Source organism: Panthera uncia (genome assembly GCF_023721935.1).
Source record: "Panthera uncia isolate 11264 chromosome A3 unlocalized genomic scaffold, Puncia_PCG_1.0 HiC_scaffold_11, whole genome shotgun sequence".
NCBI classification, from domain to species: Eukaryota; Metazoa; Chordata; class Mammalia; order Carnivora; family Felidae; genus Panthera; species Panthera uncia.
In genome coordinates, this window is record NW_026057578.1 from 5,715,981 (window position 1) to 5,736,914 (window position 20,934).

Below are 20,934 nucleotides of genomic sequence, written 5' to 3' on the forward strand. Positions count from 1 at the left end.
TGGTTCCACTATTTTCCCTGCCTGTCTGGTCTCTCCCCACCCCTCCCCTGTTCCATTTTGGACCAGAGGATGCGTGCACCTTGGGAATCACAGGTCCACTCCCAGAAACACCCATTTGGGGCTTATATCATTGGGGCGTTTATTATCGATGCAGCGGGTATCATACCTGAGGCTAGGATCGCCGCCAGAATGAAGCAGGAGCACTGAGGCCTTTGCCTTACTTTATCCAGAAGCCATTTTCAAAAGCCACGTCCCCTGACCTTGCCGTTCACTTCTTTTTTCTGCTTTCACTCTAAGGCTGTGGTTGTAAACCCTGGTGGCCGTTAGAAACATCTGGGGTGGGGCACCTGGGTGGCTCAGTCGCTTAAGGATCTGACTTCGGCTCAGGTCACGATCTCACAGTTCGTGAGTTCGAGCCCCGCGTCGGGCTCTGTGCTGACGGCTCGGAGCCTGGAGCCTGCTTCCGATTCTGTCTCTGTCTCTCTGTGCCCCTCCTCCCTCCCGCTGCTCGCATACTCACGTGCACTCTTTCTCTCAAATATAAATAGACATTAACAACCCCCCCCCCCCAAAATAAACACTCCTGCTTATGAGAATTTGGTTACTTAACTCTCACAACAACCCACGAAGGAGGACTATTGTCCTTATTTTTAGATGAGGAAATCGAGGTCCAGAGAGATGACTTGGTACCTCGTGCAGGCCAGCTCCTTAGCGGCAGAGCCCGGATTTGAACGCAAGCCTGAGCTCCCGTGAACCCGAGTCTGTCCAGGGTCCCTGGGACGGCTGGGTCTGTGCCCCACTCTCCCCAGCGGGTTGATGGAGAGTCATTGCTGTCGTTCAAGGCGGCCGTAGGGTCTATGGCTGCGACCCCACCCCCACCCCCACCCCGGCTGCACCAGGTCAGCGGGAACGGGCAGGTGGCACCGGGGGGGCCCGACGGTGGGCAGGCTGGGACGCTGAGCCACGAGCGTGAGAGCCGGTTACTAACGAGCTTTCCGTGCCCGCGTGTGCTTTCTTCCTCTCTAGTGGAGCACGACAAAGAGTTCTTCCACCCACGTTACCACCACCGGGAGTTCCGGTTTGATCTTTCCAAGATCCCAGAAGGGGAAGCCGTGACCGCAGCCGAATTCCGGATCTACAAGGACTACATCCGGGAACGCTTCGATAATGAGACGTTCCGGATCAGCGTTTACCAGGTGCTGCAGGAGCACTGGGGCAGGTGGGTGCTGTGACTGGTCCCTGGGGGGCGTCCTGAGCTTCCTTCAGTGGCAGAGGAAGACGGGGGTGGTGGCCAGGGGATGGGGCCAGTTTGGGGCAGGGGGCAGTCGTGGCCGCTTCCGTCACGGGTCACCCACCGTGTGCCAGGCCCCCTCCACGGAATGTATTTTTTCAAGAAAGTTGATGGTGTATGTCGCTGTGTCTTAAAACTAGCCCCTGTCAGCAGATTGAGTTAGGAATCGGAGACAGCCAGGTGAGCCACGTGGGTATTTATGGGGGGGTCTGGGTCTGGCATACGTTCATGGGCACCGAGGGGATGCGGGTAGGGAAGAGGGAGAAACATTTTGGGGGGAGGTCTACCCTGTGCCTCACTGCGAACCCCAGCCCATGAGGTCAGGCAAGCAATGAAGGTGGCCATTTGTAATAAAATGTTGGGGGAGCAGAACCTGACTAACCAGGCAGAGAGAGACCTGAGGCTTCCGAGAATCACGGAGTCAGGAACCAAAATCTTACATTGATTTAGTTTTGAGGTCTCCCGGGGGGGGAAGAAGGCTGAGAGATGGGCTGGAGCATCGGACAAGGACATAATGGGCTCCCGAGGTGGATGTGACCCAGGCGGTGACACCCAGCGGTTGGCTTTCAAGATGTCTCAGGCTGGCAGACTTTTATCGTCTTCTGTCGTCGCACGATGCCACTTCGTCAGTAACTAATGGAGGGATTCATGGCGCCTCCTGACGGACAGCCCTTATTCGCACGTGCAGCGGGAATGGGGACCTGTCACCACACTAGGGACCTAGGAACCATCACCACCTCCCCAAGCACCGCCACGTTAGGGGTCGTCTTAAACACTAAGAAAACCGAACTCTTCTTTCTTACTTCCACTGGTTTGCATGTGTAACCTCATTCTGCGTGCACCGTAGCCCTCCGGGATGGGGACTCCTCAGTGACGTGGGGAGAATTAAGAGCTGAGAGCAAAGGGTGGGCCGTTTCCCCCCACCACCCAGAGAGAAAGTGGCCAAATTAGGGCTTGAGTCGGGGGGGGGGGGGCGGTATACAGAAAGTGTTTCTTTTGAAGATACAGGTTTGAGTAGCTAAGACGCGCGGACGTCATAAAATTCAGACGCGAGAAAAGCAACGAACGTGAAAATTGAAGCTCCCGCCCAGCTCTGAGTCCCAGGGGCCCGTCTCTCAGGCAGCCTCAAGTTCAGTGCCGTGAGCTTCCCTGAATCCGCAAACGCGTGTGTGCGAGTGTGTGTCTTTCCAGGGGGCGTCTCTTCATATTCTCCTGCACCTTGCTTTCTTCGCCTCACAGCAAGCCTTGGGCGATCCCGGGTGGGTTCACACAGAACGTCCTTTTTCTCTTTGTCACCATGCCGTGAGGGACTTAGCCAGCTTCCTGCATGTGCGTGGCGGGTTCCCCACCTCTCTGTGTTACAGGCGGACGACACATTTTTTTTAGGGACGCATTATTTCACGTCCGTCGTGTCTGTTGGATACGGCTCTAGAAACAGACTTGTGCGGTCCGAGGGTACACGCATCGGCAACTGTTAGGTTTTGCTGAACGGCTGTCCTTGGAGGTCATGTCCGTTTATACCAACCACGTAGGAGAGGAGGCCTGTTTCCCAAGTGCTCAGGACGCCGTCTCTCATTGAACTATTGGGTCTCTGTCAGTCTGATGGGCGACAAGTGGTATCTCAGTGTGGACGAAATTTGCACTTTAGAGCCCCCACTGGGACGCAGTGCCCTACACGCCGTCCTGGAGGGGACGGTACCAGAAAGGGACGCGGTGTGGTGTGGGGGAGCTGGCACCCGGTCCTGGCAGTCGCCTCCGAATCTGACTGTGGACGCTCAGGTGCCCCAGGTAACCCTGACGGCCTGTGCCCTGGCCCCCAGACTCATAGGAAGAAGCGTGGAGTGCATTCTGGGGGTGCGACACACGTTTGCTCCGTTCGCTCACAGATTGCCCCAGGACCCTTGAACAAAACCAGATGTTTGACTTTTCTCGTGAAGGCTGATGAGCTGGAGGCGAGGCAGAGGCCGTTGGTCGATAGCACTCCGTTGCCCCCTCGTGCAGAAACCCCGAGTGAGCCCGGCTCGCTCCCCAGCCCTCCTGGCAGGCCCCCCACAGCCGCCTCAGAAATCTCCATCAAGGGGCTTCACCTCCAAGTGGGTCTGGCTGAACGCGTCCGCGAGGGTTGGCGGCTGGCACCTGTGCTGCTCTCTTTCCGGTCCCCGTGCAGGAGCGCGGTGGCCCTTCCCTGGCCGCCGGTCCCCGGGGGTTCTGGCCGGGATGCCGCCCCTTCTCGTGAGCGGGAACCTGCTCCAGCACTGCCGGCTCGCGCCCTCCGGGGCCGGGCTTGCTGCCAGGGGTGTCGCCACCCGCCGGTCCCTGCACTGCTGGGGGACGCTGGAGGCTGAGAGCGGCAAGCCCGGCTTGGCGGGCACGGGACCTCCTTCGTGGAGGTGCGAGGCCCCTGCACTTGGACAGAGAGGCGTGAGCCCAGCGATCTGTTGCTTCCACCGCCTTGAGCGTCCAGGTGCCGGCCTCAGAACTGGACCGTGGGGACGAGCAAGCTCAGATCACGAGGGCAGGGCCCATCTGAATGGTGGCTGAGGAGTGACCTAGGTTTCTGGGGCGTCCTGACAGAGTACTGCGAGGACAGTAGAGAAGTGCTCAGTGCCGGAGGCTGGTCGTCTGAAGTCGAGGCAGGGCCGTGCTCCCTCGGAAGCCTTTGGGAGGTGGTGGGCGGCCCTTCCCGCCTCTGCCAGCTTCCGGGGCTGGCTCTCCACTGTCGGTGCCCTTGGCTTCCAGCTGCGTCCGTTCCCTCTACCCTGTTGCCACGTGGCTCTGCTCCTTCACGGGACACTGTGTGTGTGTCTCTCTCTCAGAAGGAAACCAGTCATCTCGAATTAGGGGCCCGCCTTCCTCCAGTATGACCTCATCTTACTCCACGGAGGGTCTGCAAAGACCCCCTTTCCAAACGAGGTCACACTCCTAGGTCCCGGGGGGAGGACTTGAGCGGATACAGCCCTCCCCGCGACGGGGTAGAGAAGGTGGACGGGAAACAAACAGGCCGCGTGGCCTGGCAGAGTGCTAGTGGTCATCGATGGCCTTGCTGAGCTGGGGATGTTCGAGTGACAGGAAGGATCTGGCCACGGGGAGTGGGAGAGAGCGGGGAGAGTGTCTCAGGGGAAGTGCAAAGGCCGTGGTCCTAAGTGAGGGACAAGTGTGGGTCGTGGGGAGGACAGAGGCACGAGATGCTGCCCGGGCAGGGTGAGCCACTCGGTCCTCGCTTCATGGAACACGAGCCCCGGCCTCCCGTCCCCCCCGCTGCCAGCAGCTGCTCCCCTCTCTGCCTGTCTCAACCTGCTGGCACCGTGGGTACCTGTCCCATCCCGGATTGAGGCTGCTGCCCCCTCGACCCTGGCTTAGCTCCGTGGAGTGGCTCCAGAGGTCCCAGGGGAGGGGAGAAGGCCCGCGTCGCAGTGGTTGGATGAGGGATGGGTGGGACGGCTGTCCGTGGCTCTCTAGCAGGGGGCCAGGGTGGGCATGGCAGGTTGCCCCCGATGAGCAGCTTGGCCACAGGCAATCTGTGGGGCTATGAGCCTTGCTTTGGGTCCCTGACTCTGGGGGGCGCTTGGCTTGCTGGGAGACCAAGTCCCTTGTCAGCAAACGTCTGAGTACCCGCTGTGTGCCGTGCACAGATGGGAGTAACCAGACCCACGTCCCTGCCCGCTAGGAGCTCACGATCCAGCAGAGGAGATAACATGACAGGTGCAAAGTACCAAATAGGCGGGCAGTGGAGTGACAGGCGTGGGGAGGCAGGGGTGGGGGGAGGCGGGGGAAGGGAATGCTATCTTTAGATTTCTAAATTTCCTTTCCGTACCTGAGCCAAGGAGACGAGAGCTCCATTCTCCGGAAGTTAAAAGGTTAAAAAAATTTTTTTTAATTATTTATATCTTTTCCTGGGTGGGTTGTTTTGTTTTGTTTTGTTTTAATACAGAAGCAAAATGATTCTGTTGTGTAATTCCCCAGGTAGGATGGCCCGGCTAGTAAGAGTGTGGGTTCAAATACCGACACTATCTACCAGTAACCCTTGGAGCCTCAGTTTCTTCCTCTGTACAATGGGGATAGTAATTGCATCTACCTCCCAGGGTTCTGGTGAGGATAAAGTGGGTTAACATACTTATTTATTATTTATTTATTTGTTTATTTATTTATTTTTTGAGCCGGAGATAGAGCGTGAGCGGGGGAGGGGCAGAGAGAGGGGGAGACACAGAATCGGAAGCAGGCTCCAGGCCCCGAGCCGTCAGCACCGAGCCCGACGCGGGGCCCGAACCTACGAACCACGGGATCATGACCCGAGCGGAAGTCAGATGCTTAATGGACTGAGCCACCCACGCGCCCCGACATACTTATTTAGAACATAGTAAGTGCTCAATAAAGGGTCACTGGGTTTAGATCATCACTACTGCCACCACCATCACCACCTTCTTCACTACGATCACTGTTGTCACAGGGGCTGCAGAGACCCTCAGAAGAAAACGGGAGCTCCCGGTTTTGGCTGCAGCACTGCTCCCCCCCCCACCCCCCCGCCGAATCTCTTAGCTTCGCGGTCTCTGATGGGGATGAAGGCCTGAGCTTGTGTGGAGGCGGGGCCCCTGTTGGCGTTTCCCCAGCTCTGCCGGTGGGGTGGGGTTGGGGACACGCATCGTCTTCGAGAGCTGATCCCCAGAGGAGCCCAGGTCCTGCCCCTGCCACCCCACCGTGTGGCCAGCCTGCCCCCTCTGCTGAGGGGTCTGTGGCTTTGCTGCCACCAGCCGCCCAGCTGCGTGGAGCTGGGCCATCTGGCTCCCTGGCGAGCCTCTGCCGGGGCTCCAGGGAGGCCCCGGGGTGCCGGGGATTAGCTGGCTTTGGGGTAGCCTCGGCGTCTCTCCCCTCGTGGCAGCCACTTTCCACCAAGTCCTCTTGATCTCTCGGAATCCAGATTAAATTCCGATAATGAGCCGAGCTGGAGGCCTTCCATAGCCGTCGGGCCCTGCTTGCAGCTGGAGAGGCCGCCGGAGCCGCCCTTGGCGGCCTGCGGGATGAGTGGGGGCTGAGGGGCAGGTCTGGGGACGGGGGCCTTGGCTCCAGTGGCTTTGCCGGGGGAACTGGGGGGCCCGGGGATCGGGGCCTGCCCTCCTTTTCTGAACCCTAAGCCTCAGGCTGGACCGGCTGGGACCCGGCTCTCCGGAGCTGGATTCGCGTCCGTGTGGAGGTCGCACAACTGAACCGGTTTCGTTCCCGAACGCTCGACTGGGCCTTTCCATCCTGACCCCCTCCCAGCCCTCCCCGCAGAGGCCCCGGCTCGCCCCCCTCCCCCCCCCCCCCCCCCCCCCCCCCCCCCCCCGGGGGGCCCCCCCGCCCCCCCCCCCCCCCCCCCCCAGCCCGTGCTGCCTCACCTGTGCGGGACACAGGTGCTCTGCGAGACACGCCCTTGGGGGACCACAGGCCTGCCGGGGACGGCAGCGCCTGTTCGAAGGGGGTCAGTGACTGCCAAGGTCGAGATGGTTGAAAACTGTCCCTCAGTCAGTCTCAGGGACTCGGGGTGCCAGGGGAGGGACCTCAGAGCAGTCCCCGAGGCCAAGGTTGGATCGGCCGCAGCCTGAGCCACCGAGGAGGAAGGAGCTGTCCCCGTGACGGGCTGGAGTGGGGACCGAGGGGCCGCTCGCCGAGGCGGCTGGCGGGCGAGCGGAGGGAAGAGGCGAGCCTGTGTCCCTGTGCTGCCAGATGGGGGTCTTGGACACGCTCCCCCCCCCCCAGCCCTCCCCGGGGACCCCCAGGGCTCCCGGCTGCCATCAAGGAGGGGGCATCCTGTCTCCTCAGCGGTGCCCTCACCCCTCCCAGAACTCTCAGACCTGCCACGGCTCTTACCTTTTCGTCTCGAGAGGGGAGCCCCGGAGCATTCTTGCCCTTAACAGTTCAGTGACCAGGCTCCCAGGATCCGGTGAAAACGTGGTCGAGTCTGCCCTTTGCGGGGGCAGGGCGAGGGGGGGCTGACCTTGTGCATTTCTGACAAGCTCCCAGGGGATGCCCTCGTGATTTCCAGCCGTGGGAAGCAGGGACAAGCTGCCTGCGTGCCGGGGGCAGAGACTGTCTTACTGGGAGAGCATCGGCGGCTGCGGGGCGCGGGGCGCCGGACCCTTCCCCAGTCTCCCTCGTGTTAAAGGTTCAGGACTTGGGAGCGAGGCTCTGACGTTTACCTGATTTTGAGCTGAGCATGTCTGGGCAGAGGGATATGGTCACCCACCAGAGCACATCCCCACCTGTGTTCTAGGTTTGTCATCCTTTGGTGCTTTCTGGATGTGACTGCGTGTGCTGGGCCTTTTAGCCTCATCGTGTCCCTTGGAAAAGATCCTAGGAAAACTTACTATCCCCATTTCCCAGGTGTAGAGACTTCCTCAGAGAGAGGGCGTAACTTACCTGAGGTCACACAGCTAGGACGGGGCAGAGTTGGGACTTGAACTTGGGTCTCCGAGATTCCAGGGCTCACGTTCTCGGCCGTGGTGGCACCGTGGTGTTTCTCGCTGGTACTGATTCCCTCACGTGATTGGGATCTGAGCTCTGGTTCTCACCCTGGGCTGGGGGTGAGAATCACCTTGGGGTGGGGGGTGGGGGCTTTTACAACTCCGGATACATCAGGGTCCCGAGGGTCGAGGCTGGGCATGTTTTTACAGTTTCCAGGCTGTGGGCAGGTGGCGAGAGCTCCCTTCTCTCTGGTCTGTGAGCCGTCGTATCTGCCTGAGAGATGGAACGGGACCGATTCCCTCCAGTCCGGGCCTCCATGTTCCCTTTTGCCTGGTCTTTCAACGATGACCGTTTTTCTTCACAGGACCGAACCCAAGTGCCGTCCAGACCCCGCTTCACAGTCTCGGCGGCACAGGCGAGGGGCTGGCTGAGGGTGGGGAGCCCTTCAGGCTCTGGCTCCAGAGGCTTCCGGAAGCTTCCGGAGCCTTTCTGCTGCTCCTCAAGGCCTACGTGCCTGGTTCCCCGTCTCCTGGCTTGCGCCTCCTTCCACTACACCTCGGCCCCAGGGCGTGAGCTCTGGTTTTGAGCTGCTTTTACAGAAGTTGCCGATTCAGCTCCCCAGTAGAATCTTCAGAGGGCAGGGAAGGAGCAGCTGGCTGCCTGGGCACCCACCGGCTGTTCCGGAAGGTCAGGGGAGAGCATGCCCGGGGCAGTCTGGTCAAGGACACCTTGGCAGGTCTCCTTGCTGCCTTTCTGTAATCCCAGCCCGGAGCTGCCTCAGCGGGAACCAAGTCCCCCCATGCCTCTCGGTCCCCCTTGGGGTCCTCTCCCGTGTCCAGAGGGACCGTTCTGGAAAAAGCCCGCATTCGGGGACAACCCGCCGGGTGGAGACGGCCGGCACCGTGTCCAGTCCAGTTAGCGCCATCGGCGTCCTGCCCTGCGGGCTGACGCTGGCGGGCCTTGGTGGTTTTTCTGATCTTTGGGCCTTTGTTTCCTTCCATAATTCATCCCAAGCCTGGCTTGGTGGGGAAGCGATGGTGACAGTTTCCGTCGGTCACGTGCTCGCAACAGATCCGGTCAGTGCTTAGCAAAGCGTCCGCGTCCTCTCTTACTCCGCACGATGACCTCGAGACGTCCGTATTCTCCCGCTTGGTGGATGAGGTCGCCGGGGCGCAGAGTGGTCACATGAGCCTCCCAAGGTCACACGCTAGAGGCGGAATTCAAAACCAGGCAGTGGAAGTAAAACTCGGCACGCTGGAGCCCCACCTCGAGAATTCCCACGGACTCGGTCCTGGCGTCACCTTGATAGTGACACTGACTTGCTCCCCGCCCTTGCTGTTCCCTCGAGGATCGGTGGGAGCTCGGATGAGTCACTTCATCCCTTTCATGGGGGTGCAGACTCCCGTCCCGCTCCGCCCCCAGGCGTTCGAGGGCTGTGGGAGGTGCAGCAGGGTGGCAAGTAGGGCTCCCAAGGTGACTGGAAGGGTCTGGCCGTCTTTCTGCGAGGGGACACGAGCGATCCCCTTGAGGTCCACTTGAGAGGCGCCTCCTACCCATCCGCCCCAGTCTGATCGCTCTAGGTGGGCCTCACACTTGGCGGCTAAGGTCACGGTGAGCACGGGTCCCCTTGCCTGCGGGCAAGGGCTGCTGCTGGGCACACCTGCATCGATTCGGCCGGTGCCTTCCATTTCGCCCACCCCTTCTTTTTTTCTTTTTAAGTTTACTTATTTATTTCGAGGGGGGGGTGGGGGGAGGAGGGGCAGAAAGAGGGAGAGACAGAGAAGCCCAAGCAGGTTCTGCACTGACAGCTCAGAGCCTGACACGGGGCTCGAACTCACAAACCTTGAGATCATGACCTGAGCCGAAACCAAGAGGTGGACGCTCAACCGACCGAGCCCCCACCCCCACCCCCCAGGTGTCCCCTGGCCCTCCCCTTCTTGAGAACGCCCCTCTGAACGGAGAGAAGAGACGGCCACCTTCTTGAACAGCGATGATGACAAAGCTAGCTTCCTTGAGTACTTGCCAGGCGGCGGTCTGTGGTCCTTCGCATCACACCCCCCGAGGGAGGTACCGCCAGGCAGCTCGGCTCACAGACCAGGACACTGAGGCACGGTGCCGGGTTAGGGAGTAAGGAAAGGAAGCTTGCATCTGTCTTTAGTCCCATCGGGTTTTCTCCCTTGGCCGGCAGGTACGCTTTTTCCTTTTCCTACACGGCAGTCCTAGGAGTTGGGTAACGGTGGGGAAATCCGGTTTCCTGCCCGAGGAAACTGAGGCAGAGAAGACAGAAGACCTGGCCGGCTTATTCCACAAATCTGCGTAGTGAAGAGGGAGAGACTGGGGGGGGGGGTGCTCTGGAGACACCTGGATCCACCCCTGTTCCACCACTGGGTCGGTGGGGTGGGGGGGGAGGCGGGGGAGGCAGCTCATGGACCCTGGCTGAGCCTCACCGGAGATCTGAGTGCCAGCTGCTGAGACGGTGGCGGTTGCCCAACAGCAGGGGCGGGGACGGGTGCCTCGAGAGGGCAGGGGTTTGCTTTATTTTGCCCATTGTCATGTTCTTCGCCCCTGGAGTCTGACACAGAGCCGGCGCTCGGTAAAACCTGTGTGTGTGATTGCCTGACGGAGCATCCGGCCTTCTGGGGCGTGGGCTTCCTCCCGAATCCCGGGACCACGGCCGCCTCTTGCCTCGAGGTAGTCCCGGCACCTGAGCGGTGCCCAGTGTGGAAACGCACGCCAACAGTTACCTGTTGGCTGAGCGAGCGCCGCCGAGGAGCCCTGGTCCAGCCTCAGACCGGTCCGTCCCGGCGTGTTCTCTCTTCCGGAACTGAAACCTGAGAACGTCTTGTTTGCACTCTTTCCTCGGCATCTGAGCCCAATTTCCAAAAAGTGAAAATTGCCCGTAATTATAATACTTTTCGATCTTAGGGACGTTTCCCTGTGATGATTATAATTATATTATTTAGAGCTGTGTGCCAGTGGGTACCCAAGGGTGGATTGGTTCTCCTCTGCAAACAGGGGACATGTCCGCGTGGGTGCCGCGGCCCTGGGTTTCCTACCCTGGAATGAATTTGGAGAGGATGGCTGTATAACTTGATCTGGCGCTTTAATTCCAAAAGCACTTCATACTTGGACCTCTGCTCGCCTATAGGAGCCTGTTTTTCCAAATGTATTAACATCTGTGTTTCATATCAGGGCCTGTAATTGCTTTAGCCTTTTTGGCAGGAGACAAAGAGAATTAATATTTTTCAATGTGGTGGTGAGCGGTCATCTGTAGCTGGGAAGAAAAGAACCCAGTGAGGACCGGGAAGGCAGGCTTACCAGGAAGATCATGTTTTAAAGGCGTCAACCGCGCTTGTGGAAGTCCTCGGTTATTTCAAGTTCGTGGCGGAAGGTAGCCATCCGGGCAAATGCTCAGGGTTCCTCCAAACCCTGGGTCTCCCTTCCTCCGTCTTCTTCCCAGCCTGTCAGCACCATTTTCTTCTTTTCCCCTCACAATGCCCTTGGTTTTCCATCCTGCCGCTCCCAGGATGGCGGAAGGAAAGCAGACACCCGGCGTGCACTCCCCCTCCTGCCCCTCCGGCATCCGAGGCAGGCATTGCTAATGGATCGCGGCACGCCCTCCAGCCTGATCGTCGGCACAGGCCTTCGCTTCGCGAAGCGGCCGAGTGATCAGCCGCGGAGGGAAGCCGGCCGGCCCCCGGTCTCAGGTCCGGTTTCCTGGAAGCTCACCCCGACACGAGGGTTATGGGTGAAAGTGAGTAATTAGAAAACGTTTCCGGCACGGAGGAGTGGGCGGGCAAAGGCTGGCCGCCAGGCGCCCTAAAGTCTCCGTGGCGGGACTGTGGCTCCCTCCGCCTGCAGGGGTTCCTGGAGACAGAGGTGCAGAGCTCTGCAGGTGTTGAGGCCTCCAGGTCCGTCAGTAGGGGTTAAGGGCGAGTGTCGCAGGCTTGGCAAGCCTGACCTGCCGTGGACTCAGTGCGGATCACCGTGTGAGGGTGGGTCGGGCCGTCCGGGGCCCTGCTACCCGGGAGATGGCGCCACCAAGTTTCAACAACCCAAACGTGTCCAGACGTCGTCATATGCCCCCTGGGGGCAGAGTGGCCCCCGAATGAGAAGCGCCCGGAGTGGAGCAGGGGGAGGTCGGTCCCCAGGCACTTCCACTCTAGATGCTGCTTGGCGAAGGGCATGCTGGCGTGGGGGAGGGGAAGCTCATTGCCACAGCGGAGCCTCCGAGGAGGATCTGGGGTGCTGGGCCAGCCCCAAGGGGTGCTGCTGGCTCTGACCCACGCTCGGAATAGGAATTCTTCACCACCCTGCCTTGTTCCTCCTTTCCTCTTCATCTTGCTTACCACTGTCTGCCCCTTAAAATACTGCTTAGCCCCTGCCATGCACCTGCTCACAGGCTTGTATCCTTCCATAGTCAGGGATGATGAGGCCCAAACCGAGGTGTCATCAGAACCACTTGGGAGCACATTTAAAGAGGAAAACAGAGGGGCACCTGGGTGGCTCAGCCAGTTAAAGGTCTGACTTCGACTGGGGTCATGATCTTGCCGCTCGCGGGTTGGAGCCCAGTCGGGCTCTGTGCTGACAGTTCAGGACCTGGAACCTGCTTCGGATTCTGTGTCTCCCTCTTCCTCTGCCCCTTCCCTGCTCACACTTTGTCTCTCCTTCAAAAATAAACATATTTTTTAAAAAAAGTTTTTAAAAAAAGAGGAAAATAGAGATTACCATTTTTTTTTTAAGTTTATTTATTTATTTTGAGAGAGAGAGGCAGAGACAGAGGGACAGAAAATTCCAAGCAGGCTCCGTGCTGTTAGTGCGGAGCCTGACGCGGCCCAGGGGCTCCATCCCACGACTGTGAGATCATGACCTGAACCAAGCAGGGACTGGAAGTCTTCATTTGTATTCTACTTTTTAAAAGTTTTATTTTAGAGCCGTTTTCGGTTCACTGCAAAACTGAGGGGAAGGGACAAGTTTCCTCTATGCCCCCTGGCCCCACACATGTACAACCTCTCCCGTTATCAACGTCCCCAGCCAGAGTGGGACGCTTGTGACATTGGATGAACCTATTTGGACACATCATAATCACCCCCGGTGTGCTGTTTACACTAGGGGTCACCGATGCTGGTGCACATTCTCTGGGCTTGGATAAATGTACAGTGACGTGTGTCCACCATTATACTGTCATACTGAACGTGTTCACTGCCCTAAAAATGCTCTGTGCTCTGCCTACTCCTCTGTCCCCTCCCCCATCCTTGTTTTTATTGTCTTCATAATCTAATCTTTTCCAGAGCGTCCCGTAGTTGGAACCGTACAGGATGTAGGTGTTAGTATTGAGAACGAGCACCTAGGACTGGCCACGTGATTTGTGAGACCTAAGGCAAAATGAAAAGGTCCTGAGGATTTCGAGACGGTGACGGGAGAGCACACAGAGTCCACGCACAGAGTCCTTCTGTGTGGGGGACCCTGAGTGATGGGACAGGTGCCATGCCCGTGGGGCTGGCCCTGCAACGTCTCCGGGTGTGGATATCTGTCCATTATCTCTGTGCGTTTGGGTACCTTGTGTCTGCAACTTGATTCCGTGGTCTAGCTCCAACCTCATATACACAGACACACGAAGATGCACACACACGTACACGCGCTCTCTGGTGTGGCCAGGTTGACATTTGCACCCCCTTTTTTTCTGGGGGCACCTTGTTTTCAGGCCTCTGTGTTTCTCACCCCATTTCCCCGTCCGTCCGGTCTTCTACTCTCTTAATTCCCGCCTCTACACCCTCCCCCCACCAGCTTTTTAAGAAATACAATTTACTTTTTATTACCAGGTTTTTATTTATTTCCTTTTAAAGTTTACTTAATTATTTTGAGAGAGAGAGTGGGGGGGAGGGGCAGAGAGAGAATCCCAAGTAGGATCCGTGCTGTCAGTGCAGAGCCTGATGGTGGGACTTGATCCCATGCACCACGAGATCATGACCTTAGCTGAAGTCGGATGCTCAACCGACTGAGCCACCCGGGTGCCCCGATGTTTGTTTATTTTTGAGAGAGAGAGAGAGAGAGAGGGCATGTGCGCGCATGAGTTGGGGAGGGGCAGAGAAAGAGGGAGACACAGAATCCGAAGCAGGCTCCAGGCTCCGAGCCATCAGTACAGAGCCCGACGCGGGGCTCGAACCCGTGACCCGTGTGATCATGACCTGAGCCGAAGTCAGACACTTAACCCACGGAGCCACCCAGGTGCCCCAACCCTACCTACTTTAACCTCCAGCTCAAGCCCATCATTGTGGTCTCCCTGCCTTTTGGACCTGGACATGTGGGGGTCAAGATCGCTGGGTCCTCAGCTGGAGAGCCTTGTAACCTTTGGGGCTTTTACCCACCGTCCCTCCAGTGCCTGGCACAGAGCAAATGCTTCCTTGAGCGAAGACTAGACTATGAGAGTCTTTTAAAGAAGGTGATTTTTTTCCTTTCGGACTCTTTTTCAGGGCCTAGTTAAGGAATCTTTAAAAATGATACTTAGGCCCCAAAGCAGACTTCTTTTTTCTCCTCGACGTTGTGGGTTCAGGGATTTGCATTCAACCTTTGGCTCAGGGATTGGGCCCACAGGTGGGGGAAGGGGAGGAGGAGGAAGGGCAGGGTCGTTTGTGAGTCAGGTGGGACCAGGAGTCAGAACCAGGAGCCTCCGGGGCCGGCTTGTCAAGGGAAAGGAAACGGGGACTCTCGGGAAGCTTTAGCCGACAGAGCCGTGCTTCGGGTCCCTTTACAAACATCAGGGGGCCCGGGCGCATCTCTGGACCCTGAATTCCTGGGAGAACCCGTGAGGCCCAGTCTTGCTTCCTGGGCAGTAACGGGGGGCTGCTGCCTTCACCTTCCTCGCTCTCTCCTCGTCTCGGGTGGATGTCCCTGCCCCGAGTCTTTGAAGCACTTGTTCCTCTAGCCTACGGCGGCCCACCTTGGGGGATGGCTTCTGCCACGTTGGTCTCGCCAGCTGTGGCCGTGGACAGAGGCTCTGTCCCTCCTCGGTGAGATGCCACAGACCTGGATGCTCCTACCCAGCACCGGCCCCTCCTGCCCGAGGGTCTTCTCTGACCCTGGGAATGTTTGCAGCCCGCGGAGGAGCCAAGGCCCCCGGGAGCAGCCCCCCCGTTGCTGGTGGTCAGGGATAAATGGTGGATAAATGCCCCAGCCTCCTGTCACCTCGGGGAGCACCGCGCTGAGCTGTGTTCGCGCCGTGTCCCCGGGGTCGGGGTAGGGGGGGGGGGCTCAGGCGTATGAGCCCCCAATGCACACAGCTTCCTGTTTGGGCTTTTTTTCCATCCCTCCCTCTCTTTCTGCCTCACCTCCAGGTGGTTCCTGGGGTCACCTCTCAGGCACTTGCATTTAAGTCCTTGACTCAGGATGTGCTTTTGGGGGCGGGGGCGGCCCCTGAAATACGACAGAAGGTATGACAGAGTGGCCATGAGGCATAGCGTGCGCTTATTACGAAGAGGGAGCTGTTTCCACAGCCTTCCGTCCAGCCTCCACTCTTCCGGTTAAGGATCCACGGTCGGGATGAAGTCCGAGACACCCCTTCCCACTCGGCATCGAGGTGCTCTGATCTGGCCTTTGTTTCCGGACCTCGAACTTGGTAATCGCGTTACGCGTTTCTGTCTGCACACCCAGCTGTCGGGCTCCCTTCTCTGCTGGCTGCTTCCTTCTCTTCACGTCTCTGCCTCTGGGTTTGGAATCTTAAAACAGGCTGTGGTTCTTTTTCAAAAAAAAAAAAAAGAGAAAAAGAAAAAAAGGCAGGAAAGATGACCCAGCAGGAAAACGGTGTTTATGTTGGTTTGTTTATTCCCTGAGTGTGCGTGAAAGAGGCAGAATTTACCTCGTTCTATTTTGGTCTGGGGCTGGAGGCTGGAGGAAGTGGGGCCACCAGGGAAAGTCTCGAAAGATGAGTCTCCTGTCCGTGGTGTCTCGCCCGCCCGCCCGCCCCCACGATGCCAGATGCACGCAGCTGCCAGCCTCGGGGGGTTTCCAGAGCCACCCCCAAGCCCCACGGTGCTCCCCGCAAGGCCTGGTTTCTCTGGGGCGGCCCCGGGGCCCTTTCTGTTTCACCGCAGATAGGTTCCCCGGCACTGAAGTCAGCAGCACGGCTCTCCTCTCGTCACTTGCTGTCTGGATGGCTCGTGCCTGGGTGAATGGAAGGAACGACAGGGTCTCCAGTTTCCGGAAACTCTGGGGCCCAAACCCTGGAGCCTTGAGCAAAGGGGGACAAGAGTCAGGTCCAAAAGTAAACTTGCAGTTGGCTTTTTTCCCAGCTGTGGCTTCCTGTCTGTCTGTGTCCTCCCGGCTCCCCCTGGACGCTTACAGATAAAGGGGCCAGTGCTGACAGTGACAAGGGTGCAAATATGGGGGCGGTGAAGCCCAGACCACCAGGCAGTTTCCCACCGGGGGTGTGTTCGCGTAATCTGGTAGCCCCCCGGTTGCACAGGCAGGCCTGGAGGGTGGGGTGTGCAGTGCCCGAGGCTAATCAGCCGGTGTTGTTGGGAGCCTGGGTTCCCGGTGGGTACCGGGGTTGGGGTGGGGGGCAGCGGGCTGGGGGTGAATCCATTGCCGGAGGTGCTTGGGTCGTTTGGAAAAAAACATGGACTTTTCCTCTCTTAAAGAAACATTTTTTTTTTTAAGTTTATTCATTTTGAGAGAGACAGAGAGCGCTGGCGGGGGAGGGGCAGAGAGAGGGGGAGAGAGAATCCCAGGCAGGCTCTGCTCTCAGCACAGAACCCAACACGGGGCTCGATCCCACGACTCCAGGATCATGACCTGGGCTGAAATCAAGAGTGGGACGCTTCACCAGCCGAGCCACCCCGGTGCCCCGACTTTTCCTCTTTTAATAACACAGATAACAGAAAGTGATCCCAGAAAGCCCCCTGGGCTGGTAAGAGGACTCTGAAGATACTCGCACGTTCACTCGACGTAAATTGGAGACCTACTGTGTGCTGTGCCGTGTGTTAGGTGCTGGGGCTGCAACGAATGGCTGGCAGAGCAGGACTGTTTCTTCTGGCCTTAGGAGCTTGAGGTCTGGTAGGGAAACAGGGAAAACCCAAAGAACCGTGCAAACGAACTTAAACCCCAGCCTGAGTTCTCGGAAGGGAGAGGCTCGGAGGGCGTCTAGAGACGATGTGCCCATCAGGGCGTCGGCAGAAGCTTCCTTGGGGAGCCGAAGGCTGGGCAGGTGTGTTGGAGGTAAAAAGGTGAGGGACGGTGTTGCAGCGGCCGCACGTGCGGAGGCCTGGGGTAGGCTGGCGTCTGGTCCGGATGCGAGCCTGGACGGAGGCTGGGGTGGCTGAGGCCGTGGGGGCCGGGCAGCGGGCGTGTGGGGTGACGGGGGGATCACATTAGGGAATTTTGGCTTTTTATTCTAAGAGCCACTAGAGGGTGGAAAGCAGGGCAGTTGTGTACTCAGATTTGAGCCCCGGAAAAGCCCTCGCAGGTTGCTGGGGGTGGGGCGGGGGTTGGGTAAGGACGGGTGGGAGTAGGACCCGCCCGCCCAGGCTTTCCCCCATCAGAAGCGTTGCTGGCTTCCCTGAGCCTCAGCCTCCCGCCTGTGGAGGGAGACAACAGCACCGACCTCTCAGGTGTGGTGGGAACCAGCAGGCTCCCTGGGTGACGGGGTGCCAGGCCCGTTCTAAGATCGTCGCACCTTGAGTGAGGGTCGGAACTTGGTTGTGAGCTTCTTGCTTTGGGGCTGGGGCAGCTTAAATCTGGGGTGGGGAAGATTCACGTTGACGAGGAGGTCCGCTCCGGCCTGGAGCCTTGAGCCTTGGACGCTGGCATGGCATCGGGAGTGCATCATTCTATTGAATCCATTTTTAGAACAGTCCTCATAGTTTGCCCCACTTTATAAGTAAAATAACACGAAAGACAGAAGCTGGCTTGTCCAGGGTCGCTCCACTGGGATTTTACTCTAACTTTCCTGGGACCCAAAGCCTACATCCCTGCCCGCCCAAAGTGTGGCCCAAGGACCAGCCTGGGGGATTCTTCGCAAGGTCGATCCTGGGCTCCGCTTAGACCTCCCGATTGTTTTCTCCTGCCGGTTGCTGCATCCCTGATCGGGGAGAATCTTCTATTTTTAGCTGACCTCCTCGTCCACCTCCTACCCCCACGACCCATGTGTACGCACACATTTGAGAGACTCTTTATCACACACCAAGGTCAGAGTAGGCGTTTCTTTGCAGCAGGACTTCTCAGAGCCTTTAAAGAGCTGATGCACCTTAAGGAGCAATGATCCTGTGGTGCATTCCACCCTTGTGTGAGAGCCTTTTGATTTTTGACCCTCTCGTTTTGCTCTCTTGGGTGTTCTATTAGCGGAGGCAGTTGTTGAGAGCTTGGTAAACACATCCGTCCTCTTACATATGGGGAAACTGAGGCCCAGCCCTTGATGGCTCCTGACTGACTTCCTGACTTTTGACAACATGGGCCTCCTGGAGTGTGGACAGGAGTCTTGTTGACCCTCCTGCGAATGCCCAGGCGGGGGACGGGGGAAGGGAGAGGGACCGACCGACAGACAGACGGACAGATGGCCCCGGGGTGGGGAAACCGCGGGCTGGCGGCTCATGCTCCGGCCGTGGGAGGAGGCCATCATGCTTCTTTGTGTGTTTTCCCACCTTCCTCCCAAATGACTTAATTTTAGCCTTCCTGGATGTGCGTATGGTCTTCACGAAAGTATTTAAAAAAAGCCTCTCTGACTTCATCTTCCCGTCCCGGGGACGCCAGGGACCGTTTGGGTAGCTTGGTAGAAAGGCAGGGCATTCCCCGAAGCCCCCGGGTGGGGTGCTGGGGAGCCGGGCTGGGTCCTCCCCAGCCCGGGGCTCTGGAGGGGCACTCCCCACGGCACCACGCCCCGGCTTCCTCCCTGGGCCCTTTGATCTCCTTCCCTGCAGGGCTGGTGTGCCGTCCAGGTGCGAGCAGGGCTGCTGGCTTCCCAGCCTGACTCATCCTTTGCAGCAACATGCCCGCTCTCTCCCTCCGTGACTTCCTGTCAGCCTGGGGCTCCCCGGTGCGCGCCCTCCTGCTCTCCGGCTTCTGGGGCACGTTCTCAAGGCTCAGAGGCGGTCAGTGACGTGCGGAGTTTGAAAGCGCCAGGCCCTACGGTGTTCCAAAGAGCCGCGGGCTGAGGGTGAGGGTCAGAGCAGGGGTGAGGGAGAGGAGGCTGCTGGTGACCCTTCATCGTGACTCCACCCCCCGGCTGGAAACTTTTCCTAGCTTCCCAGTCCTCTTCAGACCAGAACCCACCCCCCCCCCCCCCCCCCCCCCCGGGGCCGGAAGCTCTCCCCGCCTCTCTTACCTTGCCTCGCACACTCTGTTCCCTCTGCTGGAATGCCCTTCCCGCCCTCCTGGCTGCATTAGCCCTGCCCATCCCTCTGACCTGCCTCAGGAGACACTCTTTTCCTTCCTCTGGGGGTAACAGGGGACTCCTTCCCCTCCTTCGGGCCAACCGACCGGGATTTAATTGCCTTCGCCTCGTGAGGCGCTCAGCCTCCGGAGTCCAAGCTCTGTCTCGGGCTGACGGAGCGGGTGTTGGGGGAGTGAGACTCCATTCATTCCTGTGGCTGCTGGACCACACATTTAGCGGCTCGAACGCGCACCCATGATGGATCTCGCCGAACTAACGTGAAGGTGCCCCAGGGCCGCGGTCCTCCTGGAGGCCCCAAGGGAGGATCCGTTTCCTTGTCCTTTCCGGCTTCAGATGCCGCCCCCATCGCTCGGCTCACGGGCTCCGGCCAGCAGTCGCGTCCCTGCGACTCCGCGTCTGTCCTCACCCCTCCGTCTCTGGCTGGCGCGCCCCCCTCTTTGGGGCCACCCGCACCACCCAGGATCCTCCCCCAGCTCAGCATCCTCCGCCACATCTGCAGAGTGCCCTTGCCTGGACAGGTCACGGGTTCCGGGGATGAGGACAGGGTCTTCCGGATTGGGGGGCGGGTGTTATTCTACCCACCCCATAATCCGAAGTCCGTTTCTCTCTGATGGGGGTCGCTTGGCACTGGGCCAGCCACATTCTCCTGGCTTCTCTCCACGCCCACTGACCCCTGGGAGGATTCCTGGCTTGGGGGGGGCCCGATGGGAGGGATTATTCATGTCGCTTTCTGTCTGGGGTGTGCTCCTCATTGGCTGAAGACACTTTTTGTGTAACGTTTACTTACTCTTGAGAGAGGGAGAGAGAGAGAGAGAGAGACCGAGCAGGGGAGGGACAGAGAGAGAGGGAGACACAATCCAAAGCAGGCTCCAGGGTCCGAGCTGTCGGCATAGAGCCTGACGCGGGGGCTCGAACATACGAACCGCGAGATCACGACCTGAGCCGAAGTCAGACGTTTCACCGGCTGAACCACCCAGGCACCCCATTAGCCCCTCATCTGTAAAGCAGGGGTCACGGCTCTGTACCCCGGTGAAGGAGGAAGGATTAGGTGGGAGAATGTCACTCAAGCCTGGTGGCACAGCCGCTGCCCAGGCCTCAGTGTTGGGGTGCCGGGGCCCCTCGCTGCCGGGCAGGACTCCTGGAGAGACCCGGATGCCTCCCGATGTGGCCCTTCCAAACCCCAGCCGCGTGTGCTCCCCGAAGGTTGTGGGCTGTGTTCCTGAGGGACCCCAGGTGGGACAGCCAAGCTGGGAGTCGGGCTGTGATGGCACGGGCAGTCCCATCGTACCCTACGCTGAGGCCCAGAGCTGGCTACCCCCACGCAGCCGCCGGTGGCCTGCACACAAAGTCTGGGTTTCGGCGCCGAAAATGAAAGCAGCGGGAAGAGATTTCCGAGGCCCCAGGCCGCTGGGACCCACCGGCGGGAGCGGGAGGCAGGAGGTGGAAGGAGGCCCGGTCCCCTCAGTGCTGCAGGATCGAGGGAAAGAGGAGGGAAACTAGGTTCTGAGACAGGACAGGGGCTCTCCAGTGCCAAGGCCGCGGGCACTGGGGAAGCTGGCTGGGATCTGTTTCCTGTGGCTCCTGCCCCTGCCAGGGGTCCCCCGGGGCCAGAGAAATCCTCCGGCTTCCAAGCTGGCCGTTCGGCGGGGCCCAGGGGCTGTATTCTGTGGGGGCTGTGTTTGCGTAGAGGGCCGATCTCTGAGGTCCCGGTCCGGGGGTGGTCCCCCCACATTCCCCCGGGGATCCCCACCGCTCTGGGAGGTGGGTCGTGGTGAGGCCCTGTAGATCACAGTCTCAGAATAGTTTCTAAGGAGCCAGAGTG

At 59.2% G+C, this 20,934-nt stretch overlaps 1 protein-coding gene across 1 annotated transcript in view; it reads left to right on the forward strand.

The window, feature by feature from the left end:
• BMP7 (bone morphogenetic protein 7) overlaps positions 1 to 20,934 on the forward strand; it is a 91,039-nt gene that overhangs the window by 30,891 nt on the left and 39,214 nt on the right. The window contains exon 2 of the mRNA XM_049650583.1: positions 1,027 to 1,219. Within this exon, the coding sequence (XP_049506540.1) occupies positions 1,027 to 1,219 (193 nt within the window). The remainder of the gene's footprint in view (positions 1 to 1,026; positions 1,220 to 20,934) is intronic.